Source organism: Malania oleifera, chromosome 7 (assembly GCF_029873635.1).
Source record: "Malania oleifera isolate guangnan ecotype guangnan chromosome 7, ASM2987363v1, whole genome shotgun sequence".
Classification (NCBI taxonomy): Eukaryota; Viridiplantae; Streptophyta; class Magnoliopsida; order Santalales; family Ximeniaceae; genus Malania; species Malania oleifera.
The window spans coordinates 40021304-40045367 of record NC_080423.1 but is presented as its reverse complement, the minus strand read 5'-3'; the positions used below and the strand labels follow the sequence as shown (position 1 = coordinate 40045367).

General features: G+C 36.1%; 1 protein-coding gene across 3 annotated transcripts; it reads left to right on the top strand.

Moving 5' to 3' along the window:
• Window positions 1-3674: 3674 nt before the first annotated feature.
• LOC131159687 (urease accessory protein D) lies at window positions 3675-23568 on the top strand. Of its 3 annotated transcripts, XM_058114778.1 has the most exons (9): window positions 3712-3903; window positions 4086-4151; window positions 4345-4419; window positions 4613-4657; window positions 17071-17138; window positions 17208-17304; window positions 19908-19990; window positions 20135-20300; window positions 23345-23568. In XM_058114778.1, exons 1-9 carry the CDS (start codon window positions 3805-3807, stop codon window positions 23456-23458), a joined length of 813 nt encoding a protein of 270 aa, XP_057970761.1. In that variant the 5' UTR covers window positions 3712-3804; the 3' UTR covers window positions 23459-23568. The 3 variants fall into 3 exon arrangements, with proteins under 3 accessions (XP_057970760.1, XP_057970762.1, XP_057970761.1); XM_058114777.1 differs by having other exon boundaries at window positions 3675-3903; window positions 17071-17304; XM_058114779.1 differs by lacking the exons at window positions 17071-17138; window positions 17208-17304 and having other exon boundaries at window positions 3682-3903.
• The last annotated feature ends 496 nt before the right edge of the window (window positions 23569-24064 follow it).

The window sequence follows — 24064 nt, the reverse complement described above, 5'->3', positions numbered from 1 at the left end:
ATTATGGTAAAACAGATAGTTGTATATAGAAATGTATTATATAGTATCAGACCCTGATGGACCATTACAGATACAGTTTACAAAGCACAATACCGTAGCTATATACAGTTCAGAGTGCAACCACCTATTTAGATAATACGTGGTAGATAAGTCGATCATGCCTATGTTATGGACAGGCTCCCCATCAGATATGGGTTGAGAATGGCCGATCTGATTGATAGAGTATAGTGGTTTATCCTAGTAAGCCAGCCAGTGATAAATCCTGCCTACGGGTCGTACAACCCTGTCATGAGGGGTTAAATCATGACATACTGTAGTAACTGGGAAAAATAAAATTTTTTAAAAAATAATAATAATAAAATAATAAAATAAAATAAATTAATTAAATTAACAAGTAAAATGAACATTATGATAAGTAACAAATATATATATATATATATATATATATATATATAAATATTAAAGCATTTATATATATATATATATATATATATATAAGTAAGTTATTATGATATGCATTTAATATATAGGTTAAAGGTATATATATAGAAAGTGTGAAAGCTTCTTCAAGAAACTTTACTTTAATTAATGATTACTATATATAAAATATAACTCAAGCTTCATCAAGAAGCTGCTTAGATTTTTTGGAAGTGCTCTCTCTCTCTCTCTCTCTTCTCTCTCTCTCCTACGACTCTCTCTCTCTTCGATTTCGGGCTAATTTTACGCCGGATCGACAAACCGAAGCCACCACGATGCTCTTGGCGAAGTTCTTTACAAGTTTGCCAAAGCGGATCGTCAGGGAAACGAAATTGGATTTCATCCCAAATCCAAGGTAAGGTTTTATAATCAATATTTGAATTTTTGACAGTTGAAGAAAGTGATATACGCGTAAAAATACTAAACTTTAATACTAAAAATTTTCAATTCCAGGGGTGTTAATTGGGAACGTTGGGAATCATCCCTAAGTTGAGGTAAGACTTTTTAAGTCGAATTTGACTTAGTGGTAGTTATAGAAAATGTTGTACGTATGAAAATACTAAACTTTAATTCCGCGAGTTTTCATTTTCAGGGTATTGAGTTGAGAACCTTGTGGGTACGGGGAAGATTTTCTTAGGGGCTTTTTAGGAATCAGGTAAGGGGATAAACTAAACTAGTTTTGTTTTGAGAAAATGCATGTATATATATGTAGCATTTGGTTTCAGGAAAAATAAATATATTTATATATATGATTTATATTTAGAAAATACTATTTAAATGATGATATGTTGAATACATGGAAAATTTGTTTAGTGTGGCATGAGTATAAAAATGTTGTGAAATACTATTTTTTGGGAATGAGGACGATATGGATTTCTATGATGAAAAACCGGCGTACGGGCCGAGATATTTATATATATATATATGTGTGTGATTTGCCGGCGTACGAGCTGTGTTATGTGGATATGTTTGCCGGCGTACAGGCCGTGCTATATGGATGAGATTTGCCAGCGTAGGCTGTGCTACGTGATTTGCCGGCGTGCGGGCCGAGCTATGTGATTTGCCAGCGTACGGGCTGTGCTATGTGATTTGCCGGCGTACGGGCCGAGCTATGATAAAATGTGTAATTTCGGCGTACGGGCCGATGATTTTCATGAAATATGTATATGTGAAAAATGATATGATTGATTTGATAATTATTGATATGAGATATCCATGTATCACGATTTTAGTATATGTATATGATATCAGAACCTGATTGGCTTGGTCTAGGCTAGCACTTGCACGATACTGTTGTTATGCGTCCACGGTCCTCGTGATCATGATATTTGTGTTAACGCCGCTGTACGGAGTGGTGTGAGATTGGATGGTTGATGTGGTTATTTTCAAGAAGTGTGCTATTATCGCCCCTGGTGTACGGACCAGTCTGGGTAGACCCATCGGACCTACAAACTACTATTTGACTTGGCAGTGGTCGGCCAACCATTGTCAGATCCCGCCTTCGGGCCACACAACCCAGTCATGTGGGGGTAATACATGACAACAGCCAGCTAACCTACTAGGATTGTTTTTATGTTATTATTATTATGATATGAGATGAGAAATGTTTATGAAAATGCAGTATGTTCTGCCATGTTTTGATATGCATATGTTTTCCCATATTTGATAAACAGTATTGAATATGTTATGTATGGTATATGTAGAACACATAATACTTATGTTGCCACACACTGGTATTAGTTTATTTTCCTTACTGAGAGGTGTCTCACCCCTAAATTTTATACATTTTTTAGGAGCCCCTGATAGGAGAGCGGGAAAAGTCCCGTTGATCTAGATCAGTTGTTTGCCCTTTTTGGAAGGGTAAGTTTTTGGTAGGGACAGTTAGGTTTTGTGGGGATTGTCCCTAGATTTCATTTTTGAGATGTATATACTGTGAGATAGTAATTGTAGTGACTCTGGTATGTGTTATGCACATTATGATGAGATGTATATGATTTTATACTTTCTGCTGCGTAGGCTTCTACTGTATGTTTTGTTATATCCCTAGTGCCCACGGGTCCAGGTGGATTGTGACCTGCTGAGTTGGAATGTATGATGTGATGATAATTTATTTATAAAAAAAAAATATATGTGAAAAAGGAGCAGGTCGTTACACATACAGTTATCCACAGGGAGGTTTTTCAGTATTTATATGTATATACAGTTTATAGAAACAGAAGATGTACTTATGTATAGTAGAAGTATTATGAATAGAAAACTTATAAAAGCAGTTATGTTAAGCAACGTGAACAAGGTAGTATTATATATTATTTGTAACTATATTCCTAGATTTAGTTATTCATAATTGTATAGATCAGATTTTTATAGAAATGTAATTCACTTGCCACACACTAGCAATAACATATTTCGTCTTATTGAGCGTCGTCTCATCCCATTAAATTAATATTTTTCAAGTGATCCAGTTAGGCGAGCAGAGCAGGCCTGCAGATAGAGGGGGCTACAGTGCTACACTGTTAGTAGGGTGTGTTTTTTTTGGGAAAGAGGGGTATTTTTGTGTAACCCTAGTTTCAGTTGAGGGCATTTTGAGAATAATTGTATGTGTACATTTGGGAATATCCTAGCACTCTGTTATTGTATATATATATGGTTATGGTTATATAATTTTAGCTTATCGTTGCTTAAGTTAATGGTTTTATATTAATTAGAAAATAACGGAGCAGTGGAATTTCATAGTATTTATTAATATAAAAAAAAATTTAGCAGGTCGTTACACTTATAGTTTGACATCGAATGTTTTGTAAGTGAATAGTGTTTAGACTTTGATGTTTTGTGAGCATTTTGATTTTGAGTGTCATGTAAGAGTTCTTCTTCGTGTGAATTTTTGTATAGTTCTATGTTCTTGTTCTTATTTCTTTGGTTGGTATCGATAATAAAGGTAAACTTGTTAAAAAGTCATAGATAAAAAAACATTGACATTCCTTCGAGTTTGCAAAAGACGTAATGTGAACCTACCTTATACTTGAAATTTTCAAGAACCTTCCCTAAAGTTAAGAAAAAGTCTCACGGGGTTTCAAAAATTTTACAAACTTTCTAAGAGAATGCCAAAAACACAAATCTCTTCTCAAATTTAGCAAAAAGATAGTCAAACTTCTTTTTTTTTTTAAGTCAATATTTAGTTCAGAATTCAGAGGAAGGTTGAAAATTGCATCTAAGGCATAACAATACAATCGGACCAACAGTTAATCTAATCTTTTTCCGGGGAACATCCCGCATTCTCTCCATTTTACTGGGTTTGCAGCTGACTCAGAGAGAGAGTGAGAGAGAGAGATGGAAACGGGTAGGGTGTTGGTGGAGAAAGTGGGAGGGAGATCCAGAGTCACTCAATGCTTCTCAAAGTATCCGCTCAAATTCATGATTCCGAGAAAGGTTCGAATCGTACTCAGTATGCGCTTCGTATTGTTACTTTTCTTGTTGCTTTATCTTTCATTTATTTATATATTTTGTTATCTTGATGATCATGATTCTGGGTAAATTTATCATCGCAAATATGCTAAGTTATCAACACAACAATCTAAACTTGCCCATATATTAAATTTGGTCATTGTCAGGTGAGCCCGGCCCAAACTGACGCTGTTTGGATTTACAGCCTCAGCTATGGCGGTGGCATTGTCTCTGTATGCCTTCATCTCTCTCTCTCTCTCTCTCTCTCTCTCTCTCTCTCTCTCTCTCTCTCTCTCTCTATATATATATATATATATATATATATATATATATTACAGGATATTGGTATAAACTTTAAATTTTTTTTTTATTTTTATGATACTCGGTAGAAACTTTAAGTTTTTCTTTTTATGATACTCGGCATAGGGAGATTCTATTTCATCTGAATTTACCATTGGAGATGGTTGCACCGCGGTCTTGACAACTCAGGCTTCTACGAAGGTTTTCTTTTTTCTTTTCTACTCCACCGTCATTTGATTTTTCTCTATATTCATTGGTTTTAACCAAGAAGGGCTATACCTTGTAATTGAGTAGAAGTTGCACGCTTCTGAATGAAATAACTTATGCTCCATTAGATTCTATCTGTAATTTATGTGTTGTTTTCTCAGGCTTTTCTGACTTTATTTCGATGTAGGTGTATAAGTCTGTGGGATCAAAGTGCTCTGAACAGATCTTGGAGGTATACAATCTTTTCTTTACCAAATGATGGACAAGAAAGTCATTTTATTTATTATTGTGTAGTTCACATTGAATTTGTGATATTGTTATTTTGCTTTGAACTGGTATGTTTATTATTTATAAGTAATGAATTGTTTATAGGGGTTGCAAGGGAAAAAGGTTTTGAAATGAAACACCGACTTTCCCACACCCATCCCCACAAAAAATAAAAATAAAAAAACTAGAAAGAAAAGAAAAAAATGGATCCATTTTTTCTTTTCTTTTATATTTGGAAAATGGAAAAAATTAAAGTATATTTTTAGTGTGCAGTTGGGTGCCTTGTTAAACATTCTTAGTTTTGAATTTGACGGTGAAATCCAATGGGATTAATGGCACCATTTATGAAAGGGTGTGATGTAGGACAGCAAAGAAATAGAAATAGAAATAGAGAGAGAGAATTAAGGGAGAGAAATAAAGAGAATGAGGGAAGAAGGAGGGAGAAGTGAGAAGAAAAGAAGCTATTGGACATAATAGAGAATGGAGAATAAATTAAAGAGAGAGAGAGAGAGAGAGAGAGAGAGAGTATTTCATACCATGTATGAACCAAGTGCTTCCTATAACTAACTAAAACACATAGTTACATAGAGAACCCCACATTATAGAAAATTTTAAATTACACAACACAAAAAAATTCTAATACAATCATAGTTTCATAATTCTACACCTAAAATAAGTATGCCGAATAGGCGGCTAAAAGGATGTAGGCAGTCTGCCATCATCTCTTTGACTAAAAGGAACTTGGCTTTGGAGAGTGGAACTATGAGTATGACCCGATACAGTTCAAGAGCATTCCCACTGTAGAAATCCAGAGTATCTTCGAATATCTTGAAGTAATTTAGGGAAGTATATATTGTATATTATTGAGAGAGATTTGTTTAGGAGATTATTTCCATATTTAGATCTTCCGATTGTATTATAAATGTTGTAAATTAGTCTATACAAGATTTATTAAAGAAATACAGAAATTCCATTCTGTTTTCATGGTATCAAAGCTAGGAGATTAAACCTAGCTATCAATGGCGGAAATCGCCAGCCAAAGTAGAGGTTCGATGACCTCTGAATCTCACGAGGTCCTCCAACAGAGTTCCACAAGGTTCGAGAACTCCATGGATGCCTCTTCATCACCTAGGCCCTTGTTGCCTCGACTAGACACCACCATAACGGTCGAGACATCCACTGTTACTCATTGAGATCTAACGACTATTCCAACTGCAGCCGTAGCTGTAGTCCCATCAATGGCTATAGAGCCCATCACCAAGATTCAAATCACTGCCGTCGTCATTCGGACTCCTACGACTGTCTAGATTTCAAAACAAGCCCTAGAAGGTTCGGCGATGGCAACCATCGCAGGAACAACAGTCGTGTGTACGACCGTCCAGATTTTAGAACAAGCCCTAGAAGGTTTGACGATGGCGACCATTGCAGGAACAAGAATTGTGTGTATCTCGATCGTGATTTCAGTGGTAGGCATGGCGACTATTCGGAGTCGGACGAGGAGTTGAAGGGTTTGAGCTTCGAGGAGTACTAGAGACTCAAGTGCCAAAAGCTCAGGAAAATGTTGAAGAGGTGTATTTGGAGCTTTACGCTGAGCCCTTTGAGGAACAAGAACGAGGAGGAAACGGAGCTGGAAGCAGAGGGAATTGAAAAAGAAGAGGAAAGACTGGAGCAAGACCTTGATGTTTTTGGTTTCGACAGTGAGATGGGGATTAATGAGAAATGTTCAAGCAATTGGCGGACTAGACCTCGTTTAGTTATTACAAAGCTTCGCCTTCCACAAATATTTCTTTGGGTTCTTTAGCCCAAAGAGGTAATTTTTTGCAAGCCTTGAATATAACTTCTAAATCCAAAAGTCCTTGGATTATTGATTATGATTCTTCTAACCACATGATCGATGCCTATTATCTTTTCTCATCATATACACCTTGGGTTGGAAATTTGAAAGTTAAAATTACAGATGGATCACTCTCGTCTGTCGCAGGCAAAGGGAATATCCAACTCTTTGACTCCATCACACTAGAGTCCGTTCTTCATGTTCCTAATTTATCGTGTAACTTACTATCCATTAGCCAGTTAACTAAAAACTCCAATTGTTCTGCTAAATTTCTTTCCTTTCATTGTGTTTTTCAGGACCTATCATTGGGGAAGACGATTGGCAGTGCTAAGGAGTATGAGGGACTCTACTACTTTGAGGAGGCTAATGTAAGTGAACAATGTAAAACTATTATTTGTGATTCTGCATCTGTTTCTAGTGATAGTGAAATTTTGTTATAGCATTCTAGGATGGGTCATCCAAATTTTCAATATCTAAGACGTTTATTTCCTTCTATTTTTTCAAATAAAACGTCTTCTGAATTTGAGTGTGAGATTTGTGAACTTGCAAAACACTAGCGTACTTCCTTTCCAAAATCCACATACAAACCATCCAGACCCTTTACTACGATTCACAGTGATTTATGGGGGCCCCCACGCTCTCTTAATCGCACTCACACGAGATGATTTGTTACTTTTATTGATGATCATACTCGTATTTGTTGGGTTTACTTGTTGAAAGATAAACTGAAGTTCGTTCTATTTTCGTCAGCTTCAATTCCATGATTCAAACACAATTCCAAACTCACATTCAAATTTTACGTATTGATAATGGTACGGAATATTTCAATGATATCTTGGAACATTATCTTCAAGAAAATGGAATTGTTCATCAAAGTTCCTGTGTGGATACCCCTCAACAAAATGGGGTTGCTGAACGTAAAAATAGGCATATTCTTGAAGTAGCTCGGACATTGATGTTCACTACAAATATGAAAAAATATTTTGGGGGCAATGCCATTTTAACAGCTACACATCTCATTAATCGAATGCCTAGTAAAGTTATTTCTTTTGCCACTCCTCTCCAGAAACTCCAGGAATGGTTACCTAACACTCGGCTCCACTCCAATCTCTCTCTGAAAATCTTTGGACGTATTGCATTTGTTCATGTTCATGCTCACAATCGGGATAAATTGGAACCTCATGCCATTAAGTGCATTTTTATTGGTTACTCTCCTACTCAGAAAGGCTATAAATGTTATGATCCTATCATAAAAAAATTGTTTGTTAACCTTTATGTCATGTTCTTTGAAACCACTCCTTACTTCCCAAAGCCCTCTCTTCAGGGGGAGAAATGGAGTGAAGATCGGTTCTTTGATTTCTCTGTTGATGAATCTGTGCCATTCACTGAGTCTAGCATTGCATCATTTCCTGAGTCTACCATTCCATCATTTCCTGACCTATCATGTACAAAAGATCACTTAACCTCAGGAGGAGATGCAAAAAAACAAAACAACACAGAAATATTTGTTTACTCAAGAAAGCCAAACATAAAGAACAGGGAGAATCTCATACCCGAGGCACTAAGAGAGTTGGAACTGGTGATAGCTCCGAGCAACCATGAGTCCACTGTCCACGCCCAATCTCGATCAGGTAATAGATGGTCATGAGCTCCCTTCTGATATGCCTGTACCCGATGACATCAATTTACCCATTGCAGTTAGAAAACAAACTAGGTCATGTACTCAATATCCTTGGTCAAAATACATGTCTTATAAAAGCCTGTCTACAAAATATCTTGCTTTTACTTTTAACCTTGATAGGATAAAAATTCCAAAGAATATCCAAGAAACCTTGGAGATTCCTAAATGGAGGGAAGTTGTCATGGAGGAAATGTGGGCTCTGAAAAAAATGGAACTTGGGACATTATGAATTTGTCGAGAGGGAAGAAGTCAGTTGGTTGTGAATGGGTCTTCACAGTGAAATATAAAGCTGATGGGAGAGTTAAACGATATAATGCCAGACTCGTTGCAAAAGGGTTTACACACACCTATGACATTGACTACATAGAGACATTTGCACTAGTGCCAAAATTGAATACAGTTCGTGTCCTCCTATCCTTGGCGGCTAACTTAGATTGACCACTACAGCAACTTGACATTAAGAATGCATTTCTAAATGGCGAGTTAGAAGAAGAAGTCTACATGACGATACCACTAGGTTTTAGTAAGAAAGGTGAAGAAAATAGAGTATGTAAACTCAAGAAGTCCGTGTATGGACTTAAGCAATCTCCCAGAGCATGATTCCACATATTTGCGAAAGTGATAAAGAATCAAAACTATAGACAAGGGCAATCAGATCACACTATGTTCTTCCAACAGTCTGAAAGTGGTAAAAAAACAATTTTGATAGTGTATGTTGATGATATAATCCAAACTGGAGATGATACAGTGGAGATTGAAAAATTAAAGAAAGTCCTAGCTGTAGAGTTTGAAGTTAAAGACTTGGGACAAATGCGGTACTTCTTGGGAATGGAAATTGCTAGTTCAAAAAAGGGTATCAGTGTCTCTCAGCGAAAGTATATCCTTGATCTCCTAACTGAAACTGGCATGCTTGGATGCAAACCTAGTAAAACCCCGATTGAAGCAGTAAAGAGGATCGAAGACTGCGAAATACCAGTTGAAAAAGAGAGGTATCAGAGATTGGTTGGTAAACTAATTTATCTATCACATACCAGACCCGACATTGCATTTGCGGTAAGTGTGGTAAGTCAACACATGCATTCACCGAAAAAGACTCACCTAGATGTTGTGTATAAGATCCTTAGGTACCTCAAGGGTTCTCCGGGCAAAGGATTCTTCTTCAAGAAATGTGAAAGCAAGGAAGTAGAAATTTTCACAAATGCGGATTGGGTAGGATCAACAGAAGATAGAAGGTCTACCATCGGATATTGTACCTTTGTATGCGGAAATTTGGTAACTTGGAGGAGCAAAAAATAGAATGTAGTGGCTCGAAGCAGTGCTGAAGCTGAATTCAGGGCAGTTGCACAAGGGATATGTGAAGGAATGTGGTTACGAACACTCTTGGAAGAATTACAAATCCCGGTGAAATTCCCTATCAAACTCAATTGGGACAACAAAACAGCCATCGGTATCTCTCTCAATCCAGTTCAACATGACAGGACTAAGCATGTAGAAGTGGACCGACATTTATCAAAGAGAAGGTTGAAGAAGGAACCATTTTTCTGATTTATGTACCTACTAAGGAACAAACTGCAGACATCTTTACTAAAGGGCTAGCCCGCCAGAACTTTGATGATTTCATTTGCAAGCTGGATATGATCAATATCTATGATCCAACTTAAGAGGGAGTGTAGAAATCCTGAGTATCTTCGAATATCTTGAATTAATTTAGGGAAGTATATATTGTATATTATTGAGAGCGATTTGTTTAGGAGATTATTTTCATATTTAGATCTTCCGATTGTATTATAAATATTGTAAATTGGTCTGTACAAGATTTATTCAAGAAATACAGAAATTCCATTCTGTTTTCACTCATGAGCACTATAAGCCATGTAGCATTTGAAGTTGAAAGACCTATCCACAAAACCAAGTATTGTTGAAAACCATCCTGAGGTAGTCTCTCAAACGCATCATTCCTAAATAGACTCCAGTCCGTCCTGTGGTTAAGAAATGGAAGGAGCCTCAGGAACTACGAACACTACATGTTTACAAGATAACAAAGTATGAGGCTCAAAGGTGTCTTAGTAAGGCATTAAATCCTCCACATTAAAAATTGGACTAATGGTTATATTAGTAGGCAATTCAAGTAAACATGCATTAGGTCCAAGTTTCTTAAGGATAGGAAAGGGCCAATGAGATGGGCATGGACCTTTTTAAATGAATTTTTCAAGTAGTGTTCAAGTCTAATGGGAACCATGAAACTATCACCCAAATTAATTCTCTAGCTTTATGATGCACATTTGCAGCAAGTTTGTGATTCGTATTACTCCTGGCAAGTTTTCGCTTGATCTCAGCCCACAACTCATGGATGTAAAAGAACTGAAATATGGGCATTTGGTGGTAAATCAAAAAAGATCTATAGGTGCATGGAGTTTGTAAACAGATGCATGCTGAAAAGGACTCTAACCCTCACAAAATTATTAGAAGCAAACTCAGTAGTGGGCTGCACCAAGTCCCAATTGCCCTATTTTTCTCCCACTATACTCCTAAGTAGCTCATTGAGACAGCATATCACAACCTTGTTTGATAATTTATTTGGGGGTGGCAAGCAAAAAAAAAATCAAGGGAGTCTTTCACATTCCAAACTATCTTCCAAAAGTAACTAGAAATCTTGATATGCTATCAAACACTATGGAGGCAAATCAGGCAATTTGACTACCTCTTTAAAGAACAATTTAGCCACATGAAAAGCATTGGGCGTCTTATTACATGGATAAAATGTTCCATCATGGAAAACCTATCACAACAACAAATATGGAATCATGTATGTATGTTGTTTCTGGGATTCTAAGAACAAAATCCATATTTAGGTCTCTTCAAGTTGTGTGGTAATGGAAGAGGGGTATAAATCATGTCTCCTAGATTTGGCTAAATGATAGGTATGACATTAAGACACTATCCTAGCACCATCCCTCTTCATAGGAGGCCAATCAAACCTGTACTATTATCCTTTTCTAGATGACAAGCTAACCCACGAGCATGCAACTCTCAAACTAAGTAATATCTAAAAAAGTGCGGGAAGGCATGACCTAGTACTATAAATAGGTAACCTTCATGGATGATAAAATCTTAAAAAAATAAAATAAATTTACGATGACCCTCATTTACCTCCTAAAACATGATCCCAGAATTAGAACAACTACTTGAGGCCATGAGCTAATAGAATGATGTTTAATAACAAAGATATACTCATTAATAAAGTCTACAACCAGCATGCTTAGCATAGCATTTAACTTCTTAAACGAACTAAGATAGCTCAAAGCAAAGTGGTTGGAAAAGAGTACAAACTACTGGAATAACAAATAATATCTCCACTGTTGGAGTAATACCACAATAAAACTTTTTGACATCTGTGTTATATCTCTGTTCAGCATTTGAGAGTTTTTCATTGAGAAATGCCACAGAGTGCCCTTCTTGACTCAAAACACCATCTATACCCAAACCCAAAGGCATCACAAGCAACCTCAAAGACTACTCAAATCCAATTGCATAACTGCAAATGCTTCAATCATATTTTGCTTAGTTTCTCTAAAAGCTCTGGCTGAAGGGGTCAATGAAACTCCCCTTTCTTTTGATAGTTAGTGATGGGAGCCACATGGGAGCCATTATGGTGCCAGAACCCCTTATTAGTTGCAAATAGAAAGTACTAAGTTATTAAAGCTACGAACCTTAGAAATAGTCCTTGGCTCAAGTGGTCAAGCCACTCCCTAATGGCTGTATTGTTACTAGGAACAGTGGCTATTCCTTGCATAGAGGCGACAAACCAAAAAAGAGCACACTAGATAGTAAAAAAATGCACTTCTTGAGGTTAGTATACAAATTAGCATCACTCAAAGTGACAAAAACATTATGAAGATGTATCAATGCTCCCCCCTAGTCTTACTATAGATTAGCATATTATTGAAATAGTTTGGTAAGAATTTTCCTATGAATGTCTATAAAAAATGTGTCATAACCCTCATAAAAAGTGCATGGGGCGTTAGAAGTCCAAAGGGTATGAACAAGCACTCAAATAAATCATCATGGGTCTTAAAAGCAGTTTTCATCTCCTAGCTTAATTCTAGTTTAGAGATATTCATTGCGCAAATATATCATGGATTACCAACTAGATCCAGCTAGCATGTCAAGCATATCCTCATAACTAGGGATAGAGAGCCCATACTTGATTGTGATCTAATTTAGGCTTTACAATCTACACACATCCTCCAAGCCTCATCCTTCTTCGGGGTTAAAAGGGCTGGTATTGCAAAAATGGACTATGGCTATGTTTCACAAAGCCCTTGTCAAGGAGTTCTCCTACCTACCTATTTGATTCAGCATGGTCCTTTTGGTTTATTTTATAATGAGGCAAATTAGGTAATTTTGAACTTGGAATGAGATCTATAGCATGCAAAATGTTTCTCAAGGGCGATAAATTGGATAAATGTCTTCCCTACTATGATTGCTCACATCAAGATCATAAAGCTAGTAAACCACGGTCATCCTAACAAGAGATGGGCAACATCTGAAAGTATGTCATAGTAGACTCTTTATCTTTTTATAATCTCCCAATTGGATGGGTACAAGGCACCTCTTTGAAGTTCTATTTACTCAATTTTAATAGCGTGGGATTGTGGCTGTCCAGTAAGGTTCAATTTACTTAGAGATGCTTTGGAGATTACATTCATGCTGCTACCTCCATCAATAACTAGCTTGCATGTTCTATCCTTACATTGGATGAAAATGTTAAAAGTTTTGTTCCCCTTCACTTTCATAGTAGTGGACGAAACACCTCACCATCACACTAACACTATTATCATCCTCCTCAAAATCATCTACAAGCTCACCTTCATCCCTTGAGTACTCAACAACATCTACAATCAGATCCACAATTTGGCATGTCATCAGTCTCACGCCCCAAAGTTAAGGATCGTTGGGGAGATTGAGTAGCTCTGTGACCCTAGCGTGGTAATGATGACACTACACAGATGAACTACTAGCTTGAGTAATACTAGACTCATTGGAGCGGATAACATAATAGGGCTCTATTTTTTGTTGTACTTTCTAATGATAAACATCATAAACTGAGAATGATAGATCTAGATTGAGGGAAGGATTTGGATTGGTGAGACTCACTATCCTAAGATGATGATCTATGAGGGATCTTGTGGTACTTTTTGATGGCAATTGCTTTCTAATAAGCTACCTCTAAGGACTCAGAACCTCTCTCCTAACATCCTCCTTAAGACCATTCACAAACTTGGTGACTTTGTGGTGTGTGACCTTAACAATACTACTCCTAAGAAATGGCTCCTCAAATTGCTCAATATGTCTTGCTGCAATGGTGGTATGTCGATGGTTCAAGAGGTCACTAAAAAGTTGGTTCTTATAGGAAGGAGGAAGGTACTTCTCTTTCAATTGTTGTCTCATCACTTCCCATTGGGTAATGGGAGGTTCATGTACTCACCCTGAGGGTTTGTTGAACAATTTTCCAGTACTTCTTGGCTGGTCCTACAAGTTTCATCTTGGCAAAAATCGAACTTTGCTCTCACCTTGTATATGGTTCCACTCAAGGTCTTAAATTTCGATTTCGACTCAAATTTCGATGTCGATTTGAAAAAATAACGGAAACTAGTAGTAAAGCATGGAATTCTTTGTGAAACATTAGAAATGGTTAACAAACATAAAAATATAAGTTTTAAGAATAATATATTACAAATTAAATATATCTATGTTTTGTATGAGGTGGAAAAGTTGTAAAATAGTATGTGTATCAAACATGTTTGTAAGATAATGTACATTAAACATATTCAGTTAATGTAAATGAAATTCATAAATCATTTAAATATTATTTATTATATAAATATTGATAATTTAGACATGAATGGTTAAATAAAATATTACTATAAGTTTATTTTTTCATATAATTTCAAAAGCACTTGTGATAACCTTTTGTTTCAATAAAATAAATAAAATAAATTAAAAGAGAAATTTCACTTCACTCTCGAGGTTTCGATAAATTTCGACAAATTTCGTCAAAATTTCGAGGTTTCGATAAATTTCGGATGATTCGTTGAGATTTCAACGGAAATTATGCAAGATGGGAATCGACTACCATTTCGATTTCGAAGGTGACGGAAATTGGAAATTTCGACAGTTTCGTGGAAATTTAAGACCATGGTTCCACTCAACGTAATCCTCCATTTCTTCTACCCAATCTAAGAAGAAACTTGGGTCTAATTTTCCATCATACACATCTAGCTTGACTCTGTTAGCAATATCTCCATAGTTCTCCCCTTCATGCCTAAGGGAATGTAGAGCATGTCTACGGTTAGGTTGGTATCCTACGCTGTCAAACTCATCAAAACTATGCTCCTTAAACTAAACTCTAGGCTAACCTGAGGTTGGAGGGGCTGAACTCGTCTGTTGTCTTGGAGTCTAGCTCATCTTGTTAGAGCTATAGGGCCTCCTGGAGTGGGAAGAGTGCCCTAGGCTTACCCTACTAAATATAGGGGTTCATGAGAATGCTTAACTAATTGTTCTAAGCCATCTACTACAAGGCATTTAGCCAACAATTTTGTGGCTTGTGCAAATTGTTCAATGAGATTCTCAAATTTTTGGGGTGTAGAGTCTTGAAGAGTGTCTAACTAGACAAACAAAGATTGGGTGTCAATTGGTGCAAATTCGATTGTAATCATTGCTATGGTTTTGTTGGAGGCCATGGATAATGCAATATGGCACAATGATGCTAAGGAAGACTAAACTTGATTACTAGTGCTATGAATCCTAAAAAATTACTACAATGCACATACATTAAGGCATTCAACATAATGCACATGAGTTGACATGGTCTTACATGGTATGACAACAAGGGAGGATGCGCATGAACAAAGATTCAAGCAATGAATAAAGAAATTAATATGAAAAAAGGTTTTTTTTTTTCTTTTTTTTTTGGGGCAGGGGGATTTAATGGTAATAAGAAGCTCGGAGTTATGCAAATTACTATTATTCCTAATCATGTAAATGTTAATCAAGAATCAAGATAAATAGGAAAATACTGGTTATCTCACAATTGCAATGAGGCTATAGCTATCAGCATTGTCATGCGATTTCTCAGACTCCAACTTTCTCAAATCTTCACAAAAACACCCACAAACTGCAGAAAATAGTCTTGAATCCAGTGTTGGTGCTAAATTTATCCTCCAAAATATGTATCATGCGCTAGCACTTGAATATCCTCAATGAACTTCAAAATATTGGAAACAAAAACCAAAAATATTGGCTAGAATCAATTCTCGTAAATCTGCAGGTTGGAGAAGGTTCTAGTTCAGCCTCATATGCATGTTGTGGTCTCATGTTGCTGCCAGCAAGGCTTCTTTGGTGACAGTCTTCCAGCTGGTAGTAGATTGTGGGGTGTGCAAAGAAAAGGTCAGAGAGTTAGGGATTTTGAAGGGGGTTGGCTGGGAAAAGTTAGTCTGGCGCATGGGGTTTCTCTGGTGATCGGACGGCAATAAAATTTCAGGGTATGGCGTTTCAGTGGTGGCCACCTTCAATGGTGATGGAGATGTGATGAAATGATGCTGTAATTTAGAGTTTGAATTTGAGGGGTACGACTGTAATTTTTGAAGAAGTTGCAGATGAACAGTGCTTTGAATTTCCAGTTTTTCTCTATTTGTTTGCATGAATGGTTGGAATTATCTGGTTTGAAGCAATGTGTGAAGAAATTGGAAGTGAATTGAATGGGTTACAAATATGCTATGGCCTTATGGTGTGTAATGGTGGCAGTTAAGTGATGGAAGAACAGAAAATAGTGAAGACTGGGACTGAACTGAATTTTGCTCTGATACCAAATTGATGTAGGACGGTAAAGAAATATAAAAGAGAGAGAATTGATTAAGAGAAACAGAGAGAAGGAAGAGAGAAGAAGAGAGAGAGAAAGAGGTCTGGAAATCTAAATTCAAATTGATTAACTGTTTCATACAACTTTAAAACCAAGTACTTATACCTACAACAAGAGAGAGAGAGAGAGAGAGAGAGAGAGAGAGAGAGAGAGATTAAATGTTACATACAACTTACGGACAAAGTACTTCTACCTCACATTATTACATAAAAACTCCAACATAAGAGGAAATTATACAACAGAAGAGAGAGAGAGATTAAATGTTTCATACAACCTACGAACAAAGTACTTCTGCCTCACATAATTACAAAAAAACTCCAACATAAGAGGAAACTATACAACATAAAAATAAAAGTCCTATACAATCACAGTTTCCTAATTCTATGCCTAAAGTAAGTATGCTGAATAGGTGGCCTTAAGGATGTAGGCAGTCCTCAATCAGGGTGTCATCACCAAAAGTTAATTCATATTATCAATTTTCATTTTTCTTGAAATGATACTTTCAACCTTTTGCTCAGCAAGGGTAAAACATGAAAAAGAAAATTGCATTTTTTTCAACTTTTTATAGCCATTTGTGTGTAGGGATTTGAATATCATTTTCTTCAATAGCCCCATTTAGGCTGATGAAATTTTTAAGGTCAGATGCTTTCAGATTCTAAATGATAAGGGCGCCATTCAATTTCTCTGGGAGATTCAAATTACTGGTTCCGACAGTTCATTTTGGTTAGTTTAATTAGTTGAACATAAATATATGAGGCTATAGGTAAGCTCAACTTTAAGTTCTTTGTAAACAGAACTTATGTGGAGTTGGAATCTTACTTGTTTTTGCTGTTGGAACTGGCAAAAGTTGGGGATATGAAAATTTGTAAGACAGTTAACTTTTTGTTTAGTTTCATGAAATCAATTCTTAGTAACAGTGGCTAATTTATTGCCATGCAGTAGGCAAAAATTGGAAGCGATGCTCTCTTTGCCTATGTTCCGGATCCAGTGACGTGTTTTTCCACTGCAAGGTATATCCAGAAGCAAGTTTTTAGAGTGGTATCTGACTCGAACTTGCTTATTGTTGATTGGATCACCAGTGGGCGGCATGAAAGTGGAGAAAAATGGGAGTTTGAACTTTATAGAAGCACCAATCATATCTTATTAGAGGACGGTCAGCCTTTATTTCTTGACACGGTAATATTTTTGATCCCGTGCATTTATGATTAGTTTCATATTGTGCTGATGCTCATGAGTGATAATGGCAGTAAGCAGGCTATTCTCAAGGAGTTGATCTGATTTTGAATTCATTAACTAGACAATTTCCAACTTCGATCAAGTTAACCTTACTAACAACATATAAGTAGGCATATCTTGACATGAATAATCAATTGGTTATGAATTACTGATGGGTTGGATGGGTTTGATGATTTGGTGACATTTATGTTTAGTGGTTTCATATGACTATTACTCATCTTTTCTTGGTGAATCTTGGGTTGCCTGCCATTTTTTGCCTTCTTTAAGCCTTCTATGACTGTCAACTGTTGCAAACTTATTTCTTACTAATGCTGTCCTACTTTACATGTCTTTTGTTTTGGATGCGGTCCAATCTGAATTCAAAATATTGACACCGCACAATATGGAGCTTTTTAGCCCCTTCAAACTTCACTTTATTTAGTTTATTTTATGAACTCAACCATTTTGGATTCAACCAGTCCATTCTTTCTGCAGGCCCTTTCTTATTATATTCATTTGGGCGCAATTATTGTTTGAACTTGTGGATCTCAGCTTTCTACAACTTGTTTGCAAAATGTAAATTGTTGTTTCTTATGTTTTTTAAGTGTCAAAGTAGTTTTTCTTGTTCTTCTATTTTGATTTCCCGTCCTGTTTAATGGGAAAAGAAGATGTCATTTTCACTTTATTTTTACCCCAAGCTCATTTGTATTAGTCACAACTTGTAATGTAGACATTGTTTAAGTTTGAGCAGGGGCATGCCTTATGGATGCTTAATGAACACCTTGAAGATCAAAGTTTGAATCTTGAGTTGATCAAAAGTCATCCTTTGAGGTGGGAGTGAACAAAGTTTCCCATTTCCACTCCTACAGACTCAATTTATGTGCAAGTATGATGACCATCTATATGTAGGTGAAGTTAAAATATTAAAGCGTAGTTTATGTTGCCATTTTCCAAACCAAGCTTAATCAGTTTTAATGTCTGGGATCAATGGAATTTGAATCCACTGCCCTGTAATATATATATTTCTTGGAATTGTTCGTTAAAATTGAAATTTAAGATTCTCATTTGGAAATTGCTAAACTGGAGAGTGTGTTGAGACTCGAGGGGTTTCCTCTAGTTTGATGTTGGTGAGAGGAGGGATCACTTGGTGAGTTGGGAGGTTCTTTGTAGGTCTTAGGCTGTAAGAGCTGGGCTGAGTCTTGGTAATTTGGTGTCTAAGAATATTGCATTTGTGATGAAGTGATTATAGCGCATTTCCTGAGGTTATTTCATTTTTCCCCTTGGAAGTTAATTCTCTTTGGCACAAGGTGATCAAGAGTAAATCTGGTGGTGTTCACCTAAGATAGCCTTTGGGAATTCATTTCGTAGATGTCATCCTTATTTTTCTTTTTCAAAATGTACAAAATTGGAGATGGTTCTTGGTTTCAGTTTTGGGAGTATTTATGGGATTGGGAACAACCTTTTTTCTACTACTTTTCTCTTTCTTTTCCAGCTTTACCACTTAATTATGTGCCTATTTTCTCTTTCAGTTTTGATGGGAAAAGTATTTCTCAAGATTTTCATTCCCTCGAATTCTTAGTGATAGGGAGTCGAGTGAACTCTATCTATTACTCAATTTCCTGGACTCTTTACACCCATCTTTCGATTAGATTCTAGAATATGAAAGTGGGATGGTTTTTGTTTCTTATATATTCTCTTATTCCCAACTGATTCTTCTCTGTTCCTTTTCCTCCTGTTAATCGAATTTTGAAATTCAAGGTTCCCTTAAGGTCAAGGCTTTTGTTTGGTTGGGCATCCTTAACAGAGTTAATGCCAACACTCCGCTGTAGATTAGGAAACCTCATAGTCTTTATCACTTGATGTGTGTGTGTATGATGTGCTATGGCAATGATGAGTGGCAATGATGAGTCACTTTCTCATATATTTTGCTTTGTTTGATAACTTGGAGCTCATAGATTAAGTTACTTTCTTGGGTGAATATTGGATTTTCTTGAGCTCTTTGGATTTTTTTTTTTCCCTTCTTTTTTTGACTTCTTTCAGAGGCTTTGGGAGACATAGAGATGCAGGCAGGTTGTAGTTGCATGAAGTGTGTAGTCTATGTGGTGTTTTGAGGCATTTGGTTGGAGTGGATTTCTGATAATGTATTTTTTCTCTTTGCTGTACATTTGCTTTGGGACAAAATTGTTTTCATTGCTTCTTTGTGGGCTTATTCCGTAGGTTGCTTTAACTGAATTTACTTCTTGGTTGTCCAGCGGGAAAGGAACGCTTTGTTAGCATTATTTTATTCTTGTATTTTCTATTGCTCGTTTATGCTTCTTTTTTTTTTTTTTTTCTTTTGTTTTCTTTTGGAGGATATCTTGTCCTTCTCTTTGGATCTCTGCCTCTCTCTTCTTTTTAAATTTTAAATTTCAATTTCTTTTGAAAAGATATATAGTTTTCTTCATTATATGCATGAATAAAAGAATTTGTGGAAGGGCGCTTCTAATTTGACGCATGAGGAGGTCGTGAACTCCTAATATCTTGCTTTGCCCTTCTCTTGCTTTACCATTTTATTTGCAACACAGGTATTACTAGAGCGGGAAAGCTTTTCTTCTATTTCTGAACGGATGCAGGGCTACCAAGTCATGGCCATGATCATAATCTTAGGGTTGGTCCATCTTTTCTTTGACTTTGCTTTACCTTCCCTTCCTGGCGATGATATTATTTACATGGAACTTTTGTTAGCTTCTTAATGCTTAAAATGATGGAAGGAAACAAGATGAAACAATCAATTGTCACTGCTTGTATATAGGCCTAAGTTGAAGCATGTTCAAAATCAATTTCAAGAAGATGTGAAGAGGATGATGTCAGAGCAATTACACTTTCCGTCGGCCTTGGGGAACAGTAGAAAAACAAACTCGGATGACCATTTGACTAAACCATCCTTCATTGGTTCTTGCAGTGTTTTTGGTCCAAAGGTATTTTTTTTTCAAATCTCTATGTCATAATGAAATTAATTGTTTTTTGCTCTAAAAATGGTTACTTATTGTGTTTTTTTTTATACTAAACTGTAGCAGCAATGTCATTTAAACTACGCAAGCAAGTATTAGTTTTTTTAATTTTTTTTAAACAACTTTTGTAGTAAAATTCACAGATACAATTAATGTCATTTCTATTCCATCCATCAGCCAATACACCCTTTGAGTTTAGTAGCTCTAGTGTCCTGTTAGTCCCAAATTCTGTCTGGAGTACTAACCTCTGTGTTGGAATTGGTGTAATCCCAAGAGGGGGGTGAATTGAGTTTTAAAAACATTTTGGCTAAATTAAACATTTACGCCGATTCACTATATATCATATCCCATTTTAATTATGATCGTGTATGTAAAAATTGAATAAATAATATGTACAGACATACACGTGTATCTCATTTAAAATAAATTTGTGCATGCAATTTGTTATAACTATAAATGAACAAGCATACACATGCTGAATTTAAAGTGTAAAAATTAAATGAGATAAGGAGAGAGCGACACACGATGTTTGTTATCGAGGTTCGACCAAATCAGCCTACGTCCCCGCCTTGGGCATACTCCCCTAGGATTACACTATCTCTGCTTACTTAAACGGGCAGAGAAGAAGCCGTTACAACCTCTCCTTATGGGGCAAGGTAAACCCCAGCTCAATTATAAGGTTGAACCCAACTTGTCTCACTTACGGGGCTGAGACTCTCCAGTTCAATTTACCGGGTTGAACCAAACGGTCTCACTTATGGGGCTGAGACTTCCCAGTTCAATTTCGGACTGAACCCAATCGATATAATAAAAATATTTTTGTACATAATAATGCTTCTGAAAATACAAGCAATACACGTTTAAGTTCAAAATATATGCACTCTAATATGATATGAAATATGTTCAGTAGAGTAAGGATGCTTTCAAAATAATTTTTGTAATCTTTGAAAATAATGTATATGATAAAAAATTTCAAAGATTTAAACCCTACAAAAGATTTTTTCTAAACAATATATTTTTTTTAAGAACAAACTGGAGAACCTAGGGTTTTGGTTTCAAATGATTTTGTACAGAACAAAAATACAAACATTTGATATTCAATTTGCAAATGAAAGCAAGAATGTATTTCTCCAATATAAGATTTACCATGGAAATATTTGGAGAAATATCAAAACAAACACCCAAAATGATTTTCAAAGTGAAAAGGAAATGAGAGAGTTAATGCCTAGAATGAAAAACAAAATGCCTATAAAAATAACTCTCTTGTAGACATGGTTTTCAAAGACTAATTGAAGAGAGTTGGAAAGTGTAAAAGATTTGCCTTAATAAAAGAGTTTTGCTATAAAAATGTGTTTTGGGGGAACTTTGATTAGGATAAAATTAGAGAGAAAAATTGACTAATCAAAGTTGCTAATCTGAGTTATGAAATGGGTATTTATAGTTTTTCAACAAAATATGACCGTTGGGGATCGATTAGGAATTTTGAAAATTGTTTTATTATGTTTTTACCCTAATTACTCTGGTAAAAAATTGGCAACCAGAGAGGTTCGGTCGCCCGGTGCAATGGGCCAGTCGCCTGAACAGACATAGCAAATTTGAAATAATTTCAAGGTTCAGTTTGCCGTGGGCAGTGGCCGGTCGACCGATGAAGGCGAAAATCCAAACCTTTGAGGTTCGGTCGCTCGTCCTCAAGTTTGGTTTGTCGGATCATGGGCTTCGGTTTGCCGAGGCATTTTTGAACTTCAAGTTTGGTTTGCTGAGGGCGGTAGGAAAAGTCAAAGTCAGGTTTCGGTTGATCGTGGGTAAAGCGTTCAAATTAGGTCTGTCGGCCGAGTTATGGTCTTCATTTTGACTTTTGGACAGGTCGGTCATTTGAAGCGTTTATAACGCAAGGAGGTCAGTTGATCGAGGCTTTTTGAAAAACTTATTTTTCCTATCTTTTGACCTTATATGATATTGTCCCTTTTTGTGTGTTGGCAATTTAGGCTTAAGGGAATTTTCATGATGTGTCTTAAGGTCAACCTATGGCTTTGAAATAACCCAAAAAATCTGATGTCGGTTGAGAACCCTAAGGTCAGTCAACGGACTTGTGGTTCCCTATGGTCAGTCTGTGGCCATTTGAGCATACAATCCATATCATGCAGATACATGGATTATTATAGACCAAATAATAAAATCAAATGCAATTACAATTCAAAACATGTCTCCTTCTTTTCTTTTGCTCTTTGACATCATGGAATGCGCCAGATTTGTGCTTTAAGACCTACCTTAGCTTCCATGTTCTTTTGATCATATGTGTGACCTGAATAATACTTGTTTACGCACTAAAACACACACATAAGAGACACTTGTGTTTGTTAGCATCAAAACAGAAATCGGACTAAAAAAGCCAACACTTTGATTTATCCAGATAAACCGATTGAGTCACTTTGTTACATTTATCCAAGGATAATTTATTATGTGGAAAGTTAAGGCTGTTACCATTTATGTTTTGCTCCTTCAACTTTAACATCACATTTGAATTTAAAGCACAAAGATTCCTAATTCAATTTCTTATGCTTTTAGAACATTCTTTCTGTAAATCATAGGATGGATATTGTTGTGTAAAAGATTAATGGAGCTGTAAAATTTGTTCATTTCTTTCAAATTTCATTTAACATTTCCAAGAGATTATCAGGTTCACATCTGATGAGGATGCCTAGATTGGTATCAATGTATTATTCGGCCTAAGGCCTACTTGGAATCTCTGAAATACTGAATGCCCTATAATCAATGACATAATTACATTTTATTTTGTTAAATTAAATTTCATTTTCTTTCAGCTGCCTTGACCAAGTTCTTTGTCTTCCTGTTATACTAACAACACCACCTGCATCTAAAGATCCAAATTTATGCTCATTTGTGTATTTTTCTGAATATATCTGCTGAGTTATCATAATATAGTGCATGGTTTTGTTGTAAAGCTTTTGCCTATGAATCACATGCAAGCCTGTGGTTCCCTCTATATGCAGGGATTTGGTGTCGTCGTTCGAATAGCTTCCATGACCACAGAATCTGTTTATAAGTTCTTGCAGAATCAATTGGCTAGCATGGAGACACTGTTTGGGGTTCCATTGTATCGTTGAAGATGTATGGAGAATTTATTAACTGAACTGAGTGTTATTTTATTTTTATTTTATTTGCAAACTTTCTACAAACAGAATTAAGCCTTTGCTATGCTATGAATTATTAGAAATATGGTCTCCCTATGTTTATCTAGAGGCTTTAAGATAAGTAGAAATAAAACAGAATATATGAAATGTAATTTTAGTAATGATAGGAGGAATATTGGAGACAAAGTTAAACTTGATGATGAAGAAATAAATAGCACTTGTAGATTTCGTTACCTTGGATCAATTATGTAAGCTGAAGGAGAAATTGAAGATGATGTAATGCATAGAGTTAAAGCAGGTTGGGTAAAATGGAGAAGTTCTTCAAGTGTTCTATGTGATCGTAGAATACCCTTAAAATTGAAAGGGAAGTTTTATAGGACAGCTATAAGACCAGCTATGCTATATGGATCAGAATGTTGGGCGACGAAGAAACATAATATCCAAAAAGTAAAAGTTGCCGAGATGAGAATGCTTAGATGGATGAGTGGTATAACATTGAAAGATAAATTAAGGAATGAACATATTCGTGGTAAGTTAGGTGTAGCTCCTATAGAAGATAAGATAAGAGAAGGACGACTC

Excerpts from the sequence above, each read along its gene's own strand:
- LOC131159687 (XM_058114777.1), top strand. The coding sequence starts at position 3,805 with ATGGAAACGGGTAGGGTGTTGGTGGAGAAAGTGGGAGGGAGATCCAGA. Across the intron at positions 3,904-4,085 it reads AATTCATGATTCCGAGAAAG|GTGAGCCCGGCCCAAACTGA; the intron begins GTTCGAATCGTA and ends GGTCATTGTCAG. Across the intron at positions 19,991-20,134 it reads GCCATGATCATAATCTTAGG|GCCTAAGTTGAAGCATGTTC; the intron begins GTTGGTCCATCT and ends GCTTGTATATAG.